The sequence below is a fragment of the Merops nubicus genome, unplaced genomic scaffold (assembly GCF_000691845.1).
Source record: "Merops nubicus isolate BGI_N331 unplaced genomic scaffold, ASM69184v1 scaffold10422, whole genome shotgun sequence".
NCBI classification, from domain to species: Eukaryota; Metazoa; Chordata; class Aves; order Coraciiformes; family Meropidae; genus Merops; species Merops nubicus.
In genome coordinates, this window is record NW_008592867.1 from 29,451 (window position 1) to 31,992 (window position 2,542).

At 40.6% G+C, this 2,542-nt stretch overlaps 1 protein-coding gene across 1 annotated transcript in view; it reads right to left on the bottom strand.

Annotated features, from left to right (window-relative positions):
• The window catches only part of WARS (tryptophanyl-tRNA synthetase), an 18,909-nt gene that overhangs the window by 1,343 nt on the left and 15,024 nt on the right, over positions 1-2,542 (bottom strand). The window contains exon 9 of the mRNA XM_008935283.1: positions 670-810. Coding sequence (XP_008933531.1) covers positions 670-810 — 141 coding nt within the window. The remainder of the gene's footprint in view (positions 1-669; positions 811-2,542) is intronic.

The window sequence follows — 2,542 nt, forward strand, 5'->3', positions numbered from 1 at the left end:
TCTTGACTCTCTTGCAGCTGTTCCCAGTAGGAGAAAACTGATAAACCAGTGTGATATGGAGACTATCAACTACAGATACTGCCTTCATACAGCTTGATCATCCTAGAGCTGAAGGAAGTGGAATGTCTTGCTACCACCCTGGGGACAGAAGTCTGACAGATAGTTTTAAGAAAACTGCAACTTGTATGAAGCAGTTTTTGCTTGGGACCAGTGAATCAGTTCCTCACAGCTATTACATTTCTTGTAATAAGAAAACAGCAAAAACCCAGCAAGCTTCAGACATGAGCTTTTGTAGTTCTGCAGACTATTTTGGTCCCTTGCATGTAAGGAACAGGCAGCGTGCGTTATAAAACTAAAACAACACTAATCTTAAGGTGGCCTCATTTGAAAGGTAGGGGAGATATTGCTCTACATAGTGTCAGAGAATCCTTCTTAAAATACTAGGTAATTTTTTCTTTCTTTTTAAAGAAGACATAGCTTGACCCGCGAGAAAGAAGAGCATTGCAAACAAACAAATCCAATGACTTTAATACTAAAACTTGCAAGGGATGGAGAGCGCAAGAGTAACAACCAAATTATTTTCCTGGAGACGGTTCATAAGAGGACTTAGCTACAGCTTTGCCCTCACAGTAAGGAGTGAGTAATATTATCTTTAACCTGAGTACTTACCTGCTTCAGTTGTTCAAGCCTGTCATCATCTTCTAGGAAGAAAGTCAGGTACATAAAAGACACGTCAACATCACAGTTACCTCCGTACTTCCTGTGCTCTTCAATGGTGTCTCTGCCTCCCGAGAAGGCATGCTTGTTAATCTGGAACAACACAGGGATGTTACACTATAATTTCTGCTAAATTCTGGATTACTGTAAGAGAGGTGTACCATGATCCTCCAAATTCTATACTAAGGATTGACAGAACGGTGAGTGGGGCAAGGTAATACAGGACCTAAGGACTGAAGCAGGGACAAAAAAGGAGGCTATTAGAATCCAGCAGGGAAAAATGGCCACACACCTCCCCCTCAGACCACAGAACTGGACCAAAAATGAAGCAAAAATTGCCCAAGATATAATCAAGAAAGTTTTAGGTCCCTTTTGGTGAAGCTGTTGCCTGTCAGATAGAATTTGTGTTTATGGGGAATGTACTTCATGTAAGGGAAAATAAAAAGATTCGCTTAATCAAGAAATTAATTTTGAAAGAGATGAGGGAGGCATGGAGAATTTTGAGGAAATCCTAAAGAGAATGTTATCGCCTTCTCTTTTGAGGGAACAGGAGAACAAAAGAAAGTAAAGTTAAAGATTATAAAACTGGCTAGAATGGCTAAAATTAGACAAACGACCAACTGTTCAGTTTCAAAATGGAACAATTGCTGACTCTCCCCCTTCCAAGCATACCTTCATTTGCACATATGAACTGCACTGGTAAACAGATCTACCTGCTAATCCAATTCCCTCTAAATTCACAAGCCAAGAGCCCATTTCTAACATTTATACATATGCAGAATTCTCAGAGGATGTGAAGATTTCTACAAATGCAAAGCAAATAAATTGCCAGGAGGAGAAAAAATAGTATTGCTCAACTATAAGCTGAGGTTTTGTTTGGCTCTTGTACCTTTTCTGATAGCATCATCAACAGCCAAGAGACAAATATGCATAGGAAGTAATTTTTTTTTCAATTTTTTTTTTTTAGCTCTGGTTTCTAGGAACTGTGATATACTTACAATTTCTGAACATCCTTACTACCTGTATGACCGTCTAGTACTTTTATGAATCTATAACCACCATGTTGTGGATGGTGTCTTGTGGGAATGAACTACCTAAAAATGATGCACTGTTGGATATCTTAAAAACATAAACTGGCATCTGTCACATTATGTCTATTCATATATTGTAGGACAGCCTGCACAGCTGTCACAGCATTTGTAAAACTAAGTTTTTACATATTGTTTTGCACTTCACCTTCACCTCTCTCCTTGAAGGTCTTTGTATGACAACTTTTCTATGTTCTTCTTCTCTACGGTTTGTCTTATTAAGGTGAGAGGATTAAATACAATATGCCAGCTGAAGACACATTATTGTTTTATACAAAATACTTCCCATATTCATCTCATGTTATTTTTTTACATATTCTGGCAATGAAGTGCCGGGGTTTAAATCCCCAGCCCTGAATGAGGGTTGGCATATAGATAATGTCCACAACCAGGCAAGAAAGACCCTCCTGATTGGTTTTCACCCAGGGTCTGGCCAGTTTTGGGTGGGAACCGATTAGGAGATCACCACCAGGTGCCCCCACCTTCCACATTAGCCTGGAGGTGGGGCAAGAAGCCACCTCTATAAGAACTGACTCTTGTAGCAGTGGAGTTGGTAGGTTTGCCTATGTATTGTGTGAGGATTCTGGCTGTCGGAAGGACCCCCTGACTCTTCATGGCAAGTGCAGTTCCTAGGATGGCAGGGCCAGAATATGCAGCTGTCTCTACTGTACAACTGGGCTCATGGGCTGGCTGCTACCATTGCCTGTGGCTTTGCTCCTTTTCCACACTGCTCCCCT